Source organism: Geotrypetes seraphini, chromosome 5, assembly GCF_902459505.1.
Source record: "Geotrypetes seraphini chromosome 5, aGeoSer1.1, whole genome shotgun sequence".
Lineage (NCBI taxonomy): Eukaryota > Metazoa > Chordata > Amphibia > Gymnophiona > Dermophiidae > Geotrypetes > Geotrypetes seraphini.
The window spans coordinates 208,102,102-208,115,133 of record NC_047088.1 but is presented as its reverse complement, the minus strand read 5'-3'; the positions used below and the strand labels follow the sequence as shown (position 1 = coordinate 208,115,133).

Here is a 13,032-nt window from a genome sequence, read left to right as displayed (position 1 = left end):
GAGGTGGTCATGAATTCCGTAAAACTGATTGTCCAAACCAAACGTGTTGTACCAAATTTTTGTCCAAGCAGTGGTGCTTTGTAAATCTATACACTGAGGACCAGGTTGCGGCTCTGCAGATATCTTGAATAGGGATTGATTTTAAGTTTGCTATTGACCAGGGGGCTGTATATGAGCCCTTGTGTAGCAAAAATGAATACAATGTGTGTTCCATGATGATATAGCTCTCTTAGTTGCTGGTTGGCTACGGTCAATTGGACTGTAGGTAATGAACAGTTGGTTGGTTTGAAGCAAATGAGAAGTTGCCTTGAGGTAGAAAAGTAATGCTCTTCTGAAGTCTAATGTGTGGAGATGTTCCTCTACTGAAGAGAAGGGTGGAAGCAGAAAAAAATGACAGCAAAGTGATTGTTTGGTTGAAATGGAAGTCCAAAACCACTTTGGGAAGAAACTTTGGGTGACCAATGAAGCTCACTAACTCTTCTAGATGATGTGAGAGCTGTGAGAAAAGCTGTTTTCCATATAAGTAACGTTAGAGAAGTAGATCCTAGTGGTTCAAAGGGGTCTTTCATTAACTGATCCAAAACTATATTGAGGTCCCACGATGGCGGAGAGTCTTGTAGTGGAGGCCAAAGATTAGCGAGACCTCTCATGAAGCGAGAAATTAGAGGGCGTTGTGAAATTGACATCATCCACCAGGGAATGATACGCTGAAAGTGCTGATAAATGAAATCTTATGAAGTTTGTCTTGAGACTGGAGTCTGACAAGTGTAGAAGGTATGTGAAGATATAGTCTAGTGGGCAATGAAGAGGGTCTTGATTTCGAGTGCATGCCCATATTGAAAATCGCTTCCATTTAGCCTGATAAGATTTTCTAGTGGAAGGACATCTTGCTGCAAGAAGAACTGCTTTCACTGATCACAAGATTAGAAGCTTGGTTAGGAGTGAACTTCCAATTTCTAAACCATCAGACAGACTGCGGAGATTGGGATGCAATAGTCGACCATTCTGCTGGGAGAGAAGAGAAGGATGGTCTTCCAAGGGAATTGGAGGAGCATCTAGAAGGTCCAGCAGTAGTGGATACAAGATTTGTTTGGGCCAGCAAGGGACAATCAGTATAAGATGAGCATTATCTCTGGCAACTTTCCGAAGTACCCTAGAAATGAGTAGAATTGCTGGGAAGGCACATAGAAGATTGTGCCCCCCATGGAATAGAGAAAACATTTCTTGCCATAGTTTATGAAGCTGGACAAAGAGTAAGAACATAAGAATTGCCGTTGCTGGGTCAGACCAGTGGTCCATTGTGTCCAGCAGTATGCTACCGCGGCAGCCCCCAGGTCAAAGACCAGTGCCCTAACTGAGACCAGCCCTACCTGCGTACATTCCTGTTCATCAGGAACTTGTCTAACTTGGTCTTGAATCCCTGCAGGGTGTTTCCCCCTATAACAACCTCCAGAAGAGCGTTCCAGTTTTTCACCACTCTGGGTGAAGAAGAACTTCCTTACGTTTGTACGGAATCTATCCTCTTTTAACTTTAATCTCCCTACCTCGGAGAGGGTGAACAACCTGTCTTTATCTACTAAGTCTATTCCCTTCAGTATCTTGAATGTTTCTATCATGTCCCCTCTCAGTCTCCTCTTTTCAAGGGAGAAGAGGTCCAGTTTCTCTAATCTCTCACTGTATGGCAACTCCTCCAGCCCCTTAACCATTTTAGTCACTCTTCTCTGGACCCTTTCAAGTAGTACTGTGTCCTTCTTCATGTACGGCGACCAGTGCTGGACGCAGTATTCCACGTGAGGGCGTACCATGGCCCGGTACAACCTTCTCTGATCTGTTCGTGATCCCCTTCTTAATCATTCCTAGCATTCTGTTAATCCTTTTCGCCGCTGCCGCACATTGCACGAATGGCTTCATAGACTTGTCGACCAGTACTCCCAAGTCTCTTTCCTGGGAGGTCTCTCCAAGTACCGCCCCAGACATTTTTTGTTTCCGACATGCATCACTTTACTTTTAGCCACGTTGAACCACATTTGCCGTGTCATGGCCCATTTTTTGAGCGTGTTTATGTCACGCTGCAGGTCTTCGCAATCCTCCAGCGTCTTCACTACTCTGAATAACTTTGTATAATCTGCAAATTTAATCACCTCACTCGTCGTATCAATTTCCAGATCATTTATAAATATGTTGAAGAGCACAGGTCCAAGCACCGAACCCTGTGGCACTCCACTGATGACGCTTTTCCAGTCCGAGTATTTTCCATTTACCCCACTCTCTGTTTCCTATCCGCTAGCCAGTTTTTAATCCATGTAAGTATTTCACCCTCGATTCCATCCAGTCCTGGGGATTTATCATTTTTAAGTCTATCAATCTGCCTGCATACCTTTTCTAGACTGACCGTCAACCCTGTCAGTTTCCCACATATAGCCTGTGTCACAACCCTAGCCCTAAAGCTCGGCTTGTGCCAGGAAAGGCTATTCCTAACCCTGGCCTGGCCTTGAAGAGGGCTAATCATTGTGACAGGCTAGACACCAGTGGTAGGGAAAACTCTGAATTCCCATTCAAAGCCCAGCTCACAAAACCCTGGGGAGGGGAGGAATCTGGAGGGAACAGCCTAGAACAGCCCCAGAGCAAATCCACCAGCTCAGCTAACCCACAGCTGCAAGGCTTAATTAGAAGCTCAGGGAAATCTCAGCCCAAGCTACAGGCTGCCCTGCCCCCGCACAGAACAGGGCGTGGTCGCCTCAGTGCTTTAGAGGCAGCACTGAGGAGGAACCAGTCAGTCTACCCTGGGTCAGCCCAGGAAGGAGGTTCACAGGACAGCTCTCCTGAACCTCAGAGCTTTCAGGATATTGAGATGGTGGATACAGCCCCTGTCTCTGATGCCAGCCAGCTAGCTATTCCAGAACCCATGGAATTTATGGACACTAGCATGGATACTGAAACATGTGCAATGGATGAAAGCTAAGTTCAATACCTTTGGCTTTTGTGGTGCTTAAGTTTGTGAACTTTTTGGGTTATTTTTTCTTACCTGTTTGCACTTGTTGGGAGCCGGTGAGCAGTGCTGGCCTCTCATTGCAAAGGTACCTAAACCTGGAAGCCTTTAAACTGGGTTTATTTTGCTTGAAAGCTTTTGTTTGTGTTTGCCTTTTGAGGATTGAGTGCAACTGCAAGATGGACTCTGTGTGATAGTTGGGGAGAATCCACACAAGATCCTGGGAGGGATTGTGGGGCCATTTGTGGCATGCTGTTTAAACACAGATTTTTGAATTAGTGGATTCAACTACTCCCCTCAACTACTTCTAAGTTGGTTGAGACAGGCCTGCTTCAATCCAGGCCTGAGTGTAGCACTTTCTCTCTTCCAAGAAAGAGCTATAGCCTTATTCTTGCCTGCTTGCTAAAGGCAGATTTATTAAGGCTGGACTATTACAGACTAAGGAACTACTCACCTGTTATACCTGTAAGAAAGGTGGGGGTTGTTTGTTTTTGCAGCCCCGTTATTCTTTCATGTTTTTCTTTTGTTCATGAAAAGAATGAACTAAACCCTATTCAGGGTCTGTGAACTCAATAAATTGGGACTTTACTTTATTTTGAACCTCATTGTTCCTGACCTTTTTGTATTGCTCTATTGACTGAGAGACCAGCAGGACTTCCAGCATCTTCTGGAAGCACGTGAGACGCAGGCTATTCTGGGCGCTGACCGGGGCCATCGTACAAACCGGCACCGGCGGAGCCACACCTGTCGGTTTCCGGTATGTTGTATATATCCTCTTCGGTAAATACAGACACAAAAAATGTGTTCAGTTTGTCGGTGATCACTTTGTCCTCCTTTAGCACTCCCTTTATTCCATGGTCATCCATTGGCACCACCGCTTCCTTCGTGGGTCATTTCCCCTTAATATATCAAAAAACCGGCTTAAAGTTTTTTTCCTCCTTGGCTATTTTTTCCTTGTAGTCTCTTTTGGCCCCTCTTACTGCCTTAAGGCACCTGCTTTGATACTGTTAGTGCTTTTTCCAGTTTTCGTCCGTTTTTGACCTTTTCCATCCCTTAAACGAAGTATTCTTGTCTGTGATCGCTTACTTCACCGCTACAGTGAGTCACGCCGGTTCCTTGTTTTTTTTTCCCTCTTGGATCTCTTGTTGATACGCGGTATATATAGATTTTGCATCTTGGTGTCTGTGTCCTTAAAAAGGGACCATGCTTGCTCTAGCATCTTTACACTGCTTATCCTCTTCTTAATCTTCTTCTCCACCATGAGTCTCATCGAGCATTGTCTGATGAAACAAGAAGGTCTATTCGAGATTCCCCAAAGTTGAAATATTTGTTGAAGGATGGCCAGATTTAAAGTCCACTTGTGAGGGTCGAGCTTGTGGCTGAGAGAATCTGTGATGATATTCTGTTTGCCTGATATGTCTACAGCTTGCAAGTCCACTTGAGGGGGGGAGAGCAAAGTTCCAGAGACAGCAAGCTTCTCTGTAGAGTGGAAGGGATCCCGAGCCACCTTGCTTGTTTATATAGAACATTGTTACATAGTTGTCTATCTGTATGAGCAGGCTTTGGTTGAGAATCCAAGGATGAAGTGCTCGAAGAGCATAGTACATAAGAACAAAAGAATAGCCTAACTGGGTCAGACCAATGGTCCATCAAGCCCAGTAGCCCGTTCTCACAGTGGCCAATCCAGGTCCGCAGTGAGGCGGGTAACATTCCAGAACGTAAGGTAATCACTAGAGGCAGTGCAGCTTGTGCGTGTGTCTGGTGCTGGAGGAGGTGAGTGCCAAAGGTGGTTGCAGACGCGATCACCGGACACTTAAGGCACATGTTTTCCATAAAGAATCATTCTTTATAATACCGAGAGCCTCAAAATAGTTAATCCAAAATAGTTGGTCCAAAATCTTGTCTCTTGCAGTTGATACTTTGATAGTTTTTCACTTTCTGCATGTTGCACTGCTTTCAGCTGTGTATAGCTGAAATTATCAGAAGCAATTAAGGAAAGATTTATAAACTATAGTTTATAAATATTTCCTTAATTGCTTCTGATAATTTCAGATTTCAGATAATCCACATTTTGGATTTGTAGGTAATTACCTCATGCAAAGTTGTCATTTCTTTAATAAGACATTAACTATTTTTTCTGCGGCCCTCCAATGTGGCCCTGCAAAGGGTTTGAGTTTCAGACCACTGCTCTATATCCTTCCCTTATATTTGAAGGGCTCTTTGTTTGTTAAGAATCTGCTCTCTGACAATGAACTGTAAGTTTGAGTCTGTTGTGGTACAAGAAGTAGCTAATTATCGGGGCAATGCTAATGAAATGATATGACTATGATAAAATTTCAAACTGTTACAAGAACATAAAAAGATAAGAATTGCTGCTGATGGGTCAGACCAGTGGTGCAAAATGCCCAGCAGCCCGCTCACGCGGTGGCCCCCAGGTCAAAGACCAGAGCTCTAAATGAGACCAGCTTCACCTGCGTACGTTCCAGTTTAGCAGGAACTTGTCCAACTTTGTCTTGAATCCCTGGAGGGTGTTTTCCTCTATAACAGCCTCCAGAAGAGCGTTCCAGTTTTCTACCACTCTCTGGGTAAAGAAGAACTTCCTTACGTTTGTACGGAATCTATCCCCTTTCAATTTTAGAGTGTGCCGTCTCATTCTCCCTACCTTGGAGAGGGTGAATAATCTGTCTTTATCTGCTAAGTCTATTCCTTTCATTATTTTGAATGTTTCAATCATGTCCCCTCTGAGTCTCCTCTTTTCAAGGGAGAAGAGGCCCAGTTTCTCCAATCTCTCCCTGTACGGCATAGAAACATAGAAACATGAAGGCAGATAAAGGCCAAATGGCCCATCTAGTCTGCCCATCCACAGTAACCGTTATTGGGGCAATGCTAATGAAATGATATGACTATGGTAAAATTTCAAACTGTTATCTCACATTAAATATCTAATGTAAACAATCCACGGCAATGGAATTCAAATCAGTTCTGCAGTATCACATGCTAAAGTTAATGCAAAAAACTATCCCCCTCCTTTACTAAAGCGTAGTGCAGGTTTTAGCGCTGGCAGCGGCAGTAACTGCTCGGATGCTCATAGAATTCCTATGAGCGTCGGAGCAGTTACCGCCACTAAAGCCCATGCTATGTGTTAGTAAAGGAGGGAGGTATATGTCCTAAGGTATAACTAAATTTCTTATATCAACAGCTGTATGTTTTCATTTACATATTTTAACTTTGCTTCCACAGACAAAGAGCTCTTGGAAGCAAAGTTAAAATATTTAAATGCAAACACACAGTTGTTGATTTAAGAAATTTATACTTTTATAGAGAAGAAGCGGTATATAAGCCTAAGGTTTAGTTTAGGTTTAGTTTAATGTGAGATAACAGTTTGAAATTTTACCAGTCATATCATTTCATTAGCATTGCCCCAATAATTAGCTACACTTCTCCCTCTGAATTCGTGAGGGTTAGAGGCAGAGCAGGTCCACGAATATGGAAAATTTGCAAATAACTTTTAGGGCTGACTCTGACCCACTCCCACCTCTCTCCTGCATCCCGGACCTCCCCAGATCTTACCTAGTGATCTAGCGGTGACGCAGGGCAGGAGCGATCTTCCTACACTCCTGCCCCTTAGAGAGCCATCATCAAAAATGGCTGCTGTGAGTTCCCATTGTAGTCTCATGACACCACAGGAACTCACGGCAGCCATTTTTGTTGACAGCTCTGCACAGGGCAGGAGTGTAGGAAGATCACTCCTGCCCCACATCACCACTAGACCACCAGGTAAGATCTGGGAAGATCTGGGCAGCCTTTTAAAATTAAGGAGAAAAAAATCACAAATAACCGCAAATTTGGAGGGAGACGTGTACTTCTTGTACCACAACAGACTCAAACTTACAGTTCATTATCAGAGTAGATTCTTAACAAAGAGCCTTCAAATATATGTGAAGGATATAGAGCTTATGAGATGACATTTTTTGAAATGCACCTCACCACAAAATCTGAAGTTGAATTTGTCTTAATTTATTGGCATATCAGGATAGACTGCTGCAAGAACTAGAAGCCATTTTCATTTTGTAAAATTTCATTTTTTGCTACGAAATAGACGAATGTACAGAAGTAGAAGAAAATCAGACAGCATATGAGTTACCAATACGCTGTAATAAATTGTCTGTTCTCTAAATTCCTAGCTGAGCATTTCATTGGAGATCTAATCACATCAGAATTTATTCTTAACAGTTATTGGGAGGTGTCTTTTGATAGTGAGATCATCAATATGAAGCTTTAGCTATACCAAATGTGCAAGCTTAGTATTATTCAGGCTCCTATATGTGTTGCACTAATTAGAACGTAAGAACATAAGAAATGCCTTCATCGGATCAGACCTTAGGTCCATCTAGTCCGGCGACCCGCACACACGGAGGCTAAGCTAGGTGTTCCCTGATGATTACCCTGTTTACCCGTATCCCTCAATGTGATTCGCAAGAAGGTGCGTATCCAACTTGCCCTTGAAACCTAGAATGCTAGTCTCCGTCACAACCTCCTCTGAGAGAGCATTCCAAGCATCCACCACTCGCTGTGTGAAGCAGAACTTTCTGACATTTGTCCTGGGCCTGCTGCCCCTCAGTTTCAGACCATGTCCTCTTGTCCGAGACACATTTGACAACGTGAATAATGGTGATTCTTGCTCTATTTTGTCGAATTCTTTTAGCATTTTAAAAGTCTCTATCATATCCCCTCGCAGTCTTCTCTTCTCGAGGGTGAACAACACCAGTTTTCCAAGGAGTTCCTGGTAGCCCAAGTTCTCCATACCTTTTACTTGCTTCGTGGCTCGTCTCTGCACCCTCTCCAGCCTAATTGTAGAAAAGTTTACAAAGGAAGTAATGTCTTGTAAATCTAAAAATGGCAAATGTATAGTTGTGGTTATCCTTTGTTTGATTATATTTTCTTCACAGAACCCTTTGTACAAGTGAATAAGAGAATTTGTACAAGAGGATAACAGAAAAAATGAAAATAGTAAAGTAAAGCAAATAAAGGAAACGTTTCAAGAGAAATCTAAAGCTTAACAATGAACCGGGCCATCTATGCAGGCCTAACAATAGGATGATAGGGAAAGAGCAGATCAGCCCCTATACCCAAAGTTTGAAGGGTCAACAATGAAAGAATCAAGGTGACTACTTGGGTAGATTTACTTTCAGCTCAATCCAAGTGTCATTAAGACATAACTGAGGTAGAAACCAAAGTGTTAAATATTCTTTGTCAGAGTCCATTTTAACTGCCTCCATTGTATGCAAAAAGATCTCATGCATATTGTGAAAACCTGACAAGCCTCCCTAATCATCTCTACGCAGAGGTGAAAGTTTACAAAATCCACCACTTCTGTGTATGTGGTACTACTTACTCATCCGATTTCATGGACATAATGAACCGCCAAGTCTGAAGAACTGTGACATATCAGATCATCATCGTACAATACAAACTGAAACATGCAGCAACAACAACTCATAACATACCTTCCATTGTGTTTGTTATTATGCTGGCTATACTCAACGCTCTTTGCCTCATAGCAGGGTCTTCTAAGAAATCCATAGATACTGGATAAGAACTTAACCTTCTTTTTCTCATTTCTGTTTCTGGGGTTGTACCCTATAAATTCAATATTAAAAAAAAAAAAAATCACTATTTCCATCAATATAACATGGAATGACTCTACTGTATTAGCCTAGAATTTATGATGAGTAGCAGCATGCTTCATGCAGTCTTGTCTTCCCAGTTTATTAGGCCAGACTTTTCTTACTTATTGCCATTATTAAACTGCTAGGACTACGGTGGTTCTGATGGTGCTAAGTGTCAAATCTAACGCCTAATGAGTGATATTAAGAATATCTACTGAAAACCCCACTCTTGGTACAGACACAAGACAAGAAGATGACTATATGTCCACATGGCAATCTGTATACAGTGGTCAGCACCCATGATCAGCTAGCAGCAACAATGCGTTAGCAAGGAATAGCCAAAACTCATGAAAGTGCCACAGTTTTATATACTTTTAGTGTTCTGCATTGTGAATAGAACATAAAAGCTCTTATCACCGTAATTCCTGATGACAGCAATACATTTCAGCAATAATATTATTCTACTGTCTATGCTAGGCTGGCTGGTGTCATGTCTTACAAATTATTCCTCTGCTTTCACAATGACCTTTTGCTTTCATTGCTAGATTGTTTAGGTATCTTACCTGAACTGATCTATATTTTCACAAAGATCATCAAATAATAAAAGTCTGACTTAATGGTGTTTCAGCATACTGATATTTTTAAAGTGGAAAGGCATTTGAAAATTGAACTGTTGCATATGTGTGTAGTTTGCTCATGTAAATAACAAAATGATTTTTTTGTTTAAAATAAATTGTGAAGTTTAGTAGTAAAAGAGCTTCTTGTCATTTTTGGAAGAATTAAAGAAAGAAAGGAGAAGAGTGTTCTGCAGTGGTTAAAGCTGCAGTGGTTAAAGCTGCAGTGGTTAAAGCCCTTAGATTGTGGGTTCAAACCCATACTGCTCCTTGTGACCATGGCCGTGTCCCCTAAAGCTATCGCCCCATGTACAATAGACAGATTGTGAGCCTGCCAGGAAAGACAGGGAAAAAATGTTTGAGTACCTGATTAAATTCATGTAAACCTGGGACAACAGTATAGAAAATTAAATATACACTTCTGTTGCTATATCACTGGTATATTATAACAATGAAGATTTACTAGGAGGTTTTTCCCAAGTCTTATTCCTCCCACTTTCCAATTTGCTGAAAAATCTGCATCACACATCCAAGCACAGAGGCAATGAAGCTGCAGACGGGAAGAGTATGGTCATTCCAAGTAAGGTCTCTTGAAGAGACTGTAGAATAGAGAATGACACGGGGACAAATTTGTCCCCATCCCTGCAGAAATTCAATTTCACCGTACCGTCCCCGCAAGTTTTGTCGCTGTCCTTGCCCCATTCCTGTAAGCTCTGCCTTGACCGCACAAGCCTCAAACACTAATGATTTTAAAGTGTTTGAGGCTTGTGTAGAGGAGGATGGAGCTTGCAGGAATGGGGCAGGGACAGGAAAAGAACTCGCAGGGATGGGATGGGAAAATGAGTTCCCGTGGGGACAGGGAAAAATTTGTCCCCATGTCATTCTCTACTGTACAATTCCCAGCCTAAACGATGTCTATGCTGATGTTAAAGTAACTCTAGGCAAATACTGCTCTATGTACTATTTTTGCTTTTGAAAATATTTCTGGCTTAATGGAAATGCTGCTATGAGCATGCTGTTAATCACATTTTCAGGTTGCTTCAAATACTCTTCTCAACAGAATTCCATAAAAACCCACAACAAGTGCATACCATAACAATATAAAATGTCCTTAACATACTTATTAAATACCCTTTTTTCATTTTATAATTATTAGTACAATTATCAGAAAATAAAATGAGCATCTACTGTGAGGTAAAAAGAGGATATGCAGTTAATATAGGGTTATACCTTAAAGCCATAAATGTAGCATCAAGAAGACCTCCTTAATAAAAATATTAGTAAGCAAATATATATTGTTGCAGACTAAGGATAACATTCAGTACATTACTTTAAGCTGTTAGTATGTTAAAAAGCATCGCAAGAAGCGGGTGCATTCACCAGGGATCATTCCTAAGGACTCTTGGTTTGTAGAAGCGCTGGCCAAGGCAGTAGGAAACGGCCACCATGCCTAAACTATATAAAACATCCTTACATTGTCATCAGTAGCTGGTTTATCTATTATCACCTCTGGTAGAAGTAGTCCAACAGGCGACATAGGGGCCGATGGACCACCGACCAAGGAAACCACTCCATTGCAGTCCACGGTGCTGTGCATCTTTCCATTCACTGGCAGGACCTTGGATGTTTTACTGGTCTGACTAATATTACTGTTACGCCGTTCCCTGTGTCTGCCTGGCACAAAAAGAGAACCTCTTCTGCTTTCGTTGTCTTCAAACATGCTGTGCTCATCATCTGCAAAGTCATTTTCTGATCCTACATCCTTTCCTCGGCCTCTGAAGCTGAAAAGGCTCGCTCTGCTGTTGCGTCTTGGTGAAAACAGGGAACCACGGATACTCAGCAAAGACTATTAAAAAAAGACAGATGTAAGAGTTGGACCAGAAAAACTCCAGCTGCAACCTTCAATTCCAGTCCCTAAGCAGAAGATGTTTGCAAGTAATCTGTGGGTTAGCAAATTGACCCTGCTTTCATTCAAACAATGTAATTCATCTTGATCTACTGGGAAAGATGTAAGCTAAAACAACAACAAAAAAAACCCCTCCTAATACAGATTGTTTGAAAATGAGTTTAATACTATGGTGAAATCAATCAAACAGTCTACCATATTATAACCCTGCTGTAATAGATGATTTTCACCACTGCAAACAGAAAAATACCGTAAATATGAAAACCTGAAAAAGTTTATAGCTTTTCTGAAGTTACTATAGATGAAACTTTTAAAAACTCTTCTTCCAGTTACATTCGCTGCAGATGGCAGTAAACTGTGCTACTTATATACTAATCATGGAAAATTCTGTGTTAATATTCAACACTGGACAATACTATAAATTATAACATACTTAGGCCTTTATTTACTAATATTTAGCACATGATAAAAGTGTTATAGTCTACAACTAAATTATCTGCAATAGAGCCCACCGTATATAGGAGTAATTCTATAACAGTGTACCTATACTGTATATAGGCATCCAGAGGGCACCAAATAAATACTCTATAAAGCAAAGTAAGGAGCATATGTACTTACTTGGCATCATGGGAATTCAAGAGATACAGGTGCCCAAAATCTGCTTACACATATAGAGAAGACAAGCATACAGAGACAGAGTAGGTGCATATACTTCAGGTGAATAGCTGACCATCGCTGAATGACCCATTCAGCTGAATGTCCCATTTGAAAACTGACTCACATACTGTGGGCCTGGTTCTGGAAATGGTGCCTGCCACGATAGGCGCCAGCAAAACAGGGGCCTACTGTGTGTCAATCATCGGTAGGTACTGTGTCCAGAATCACACCTATTTTTAATGTCGTTATACAGGCTTACATTTAAGGCATTTGATTCATGCCTATGGAGGTGCCTAGGCACGCCTATGGATGCCTAAAGCCACTTCTGGCGTAAGCCACACCTACACTGGCCTTAGGCATCTGTAGGGGTACCCAGACGCCTCTGTATGCACACAAATGACGTTTACATTGTAGGTGTTGTTTGCCGCATTGATTTTTTTTAATGTGCAACAGAAATATTCAGCTGCAAAACATCTAATTATATATTTAGGTGAACTGCACAACAAGTAGGTATAACTTGAAATATCTAATTTGGATTTGCACCACCTAAATGGATAAGGCTATTGAATATATGCATAATTTGAAATCATCTAAATAAAGACAATTGCACTGTATTGCATTCACATTATATTGTGCTTCTTATATTCTGCCTTTAACCTATAGGATCAAGGTGGATTACAGTCAAAGAGACATCATATTTGAGGTAACTTCCATTATATTACCTAATTCAAAAAATGTCTTTAACATTGATTTAAAAATAAGTCTTAAAAGTCTTTCAGAAGTGTAAATATGTTGGAATCTTACAAATATGAAGAAGAGAGGGAGGGTGGGGAGGGGGATACATTTTGGAATTGATTTAGGGGGCTGTTTAGATTGTTCTTGTAGATTTCTATTTATTGATTAATAGGTGGAAGGGTGGGGGAAATAATTTCTTTTTTTTATAAATTCTTGTAAGTTTGCTGTGCTTTAATTTTAATATTCTATGTAAGTGTATTAATTATTGTGCACAACTGTAGTTTAAAAATTGAATAAAGAATTTTTTTTAAAAAAACCAAATATGAAGAAGAATGTTATTCCAAACTCTAGCACTTTAGAATGAGATAGATTGTTCCCAAATCTATTTCAAACAAACATGTTTCATTGAAGGAAAGCCTAACTTCAATTGATAGATGGATATTTCCTAATATAGGTCCAACC

General features: G+C 41.1%; 1 protein-coding gene across 5 annotated transcripts in view; it reads right to left on the bottom strand.

Moving 5' to 3' along the window:
* Positions 1-13,032, bottom strand: part of LOC117360465 (sodium channel protein type 2 subunit alpha-like) — a 526,898-nt gene that overhangs the window by 215,169 nt on the left and 298,697 nt on the right. For all 5 annotated transcript variants that reach the window (XM_033944237.1, XM_033944239.1, XM_033944238.1 and 2 more), the window contains 2 exons: positions 10,780-11,118; positions 8,497-8,629 (listed from right to left, as the gene is read on the bottom strand). In XM_033944237.1, the coding sequence (XP_033800128.1) occupies positions 8,497-8,629; positions 10,780-11,118 (472 nt within the window). The remainder of the gene's footprint in view (positions 1-8,496; positions 8,630-10,779; positions 11,119-13,032) is intronic.